At 27.4% G+C, this 1738-nt stretch overlaps 1 protein-coding gene across 1 annotated transcript in view; it reads right to left on the bottom strand.

The window, feature by feature from the left end:
- Positions 1–1738, bottom strand: part of LOC102676092 (microtubule-actin cross-linking factor 1-like) — an 81873-nt gene that overhangs the window by 75489 nt on the left and 4646 nt on the right. The window contains 1 exon segment of the mRNA XM_031508603.1: positions 1516–1734. Within this exon segment, the coding sequence (XP_031364463.1) occupies positions 1516–1734 (219 nt within the window).

Genomic DNA, 1738 nt, shown 5'->3' on the forward strand with positions numbered 1-1738 from the left:
AAATTTTTCGAATATTAACCCTTTGCTTTCCAAGTGAATTTCTTAACTTAAAACAATTTATATTATTTTATTATATTTGTGTATCTTTGCATGTGAAGAAAGAAAATTTGTCAAATATTAACCCTTTGCTTTCCAAGTAAATTTCTTAATTAAAAACAATTTATATTATTGTAATATATTATTTTATTATATTCATGTATGTTTGCATGTGAAGAAAGAAAATTTGTCAAATATTAACCCTTTGCTCTCCAAGTGAATTTAACTTCAAACAATTTATATTATTGTAATATATTATTTTATTATATTCATGTATGTTTGCATGTGAAGAAAGATTTGTCGAATATTAATCTTTTGCTCTCCAAGTGAATTTAACTTCAAACAATTTATATTATTTTATTATATTTGTGTGTATTTGCATGTGAAGAAAGAAAATTTATCAAATATTAACCCTTTGCTCTCCAAATAAATTTCTTAACTCAAAACAATTTATATTATTTTATTATATATGTGTATCTTTGCATGTGAAGAAAGATTTGTCGAATATTAATCCTTTGCTCTCCAAGTGAATTTCTTAACTTAAAACAATTTATATTATTGTAATATATTATATTCATTATTTTATTATATTATTTATTATATTATTATATTATATTATTATATTATTATATTATATATTATATTATTTTATTATATTCATGTATGTTTGCATTTAAAGAAAGAAAATTTATCGAATATTAACCCTTTGCTCTCCAAGTGAATTTCTTAACTTAAAACAATTTATATTATTTTATTATATTTGTGTATCTTTGCATGTGAAGAAAGATTCATCGAATATTAACCCTTTGCTCTCCAAGTGAATTTCTTAACTCAAAACAATTTGTATTATTGTAATATATTATTTTATTATATTCATGTATGTTTGCATTCATGTATGTGTGAAGAAAGATTTGTCGAATATTAACCCTTTGCTCTCCAAGTGAATTTCTTAACTTAAAACAATTTATATTATTTTATTATATTTGTGTATCTTTGCATGTAAAGAAAGAAAATTTGTCGAATATTAATCCTTTGCTCTCCAATACCACTGGGATTGTTGCAGCAACTTGAACGGCGACAATATTTATGTATGTTTGATTTTTTGGAATATCGCTTCATAAATAGATTTCTAAGCTCTTTGAGTAATTATCTTATGGTAATCTTATGAGGCCATTAAATTATTCTTATATTTCATCTTCTACATCTCTATTTTCATCCCTATTTTCCTTCTCTCTAATAGAAGTTATTAGAATAGAAGTATTAGAATAGAAGTAATTTCGTTATTCAATAACAAAAAATCATTACTTACAAAACTTTGACAATAATATTAAAGAAAACTTTACATAAGATCACACTTGAAGAAGTTAAAAGAACCTATTTTAAAAAATATCAAACACAAATAAATCCATTGATGGGCGAGAGTCATCAGCATTGGAGGGCAAAGGGTTAAACTCAAAGAAGAAGAAGAAGAAGATGTGCCTTTTGTGCAGTTCGGCCGCCTGACTGTATCGTCCCTCGGTAAGAGTGTGCACGTCTGTGAAGATATTCTGAATCTGGATCTCGGTGTTACGTATGTCCTGCTCGAGAAGATCGACGGCGTGTTTCGCCTCCAAAGGATGAAGTCGGTCGAGGCGTCTCGCCTCGTCCTCCACCCTTCTCTCCAGCTCCTCTAGCCGATTGTCGGTCGATTTCATCTCTCTGT

The sequence above is a fragment of the Apis dorsata genome, unplaced genomic scaffold, assembly GCF_000469605.1.
Source record: "Apis dorsata unplaced genomic scaffold, Apis dorsata 1.3 scaffold_92, whole genome shotgun sequence".
NCBI lineage: Eukaryota > Metazoa > Arthropoda > Insecta > Hymenoptera > Apidae > Apis > Apis dorsata.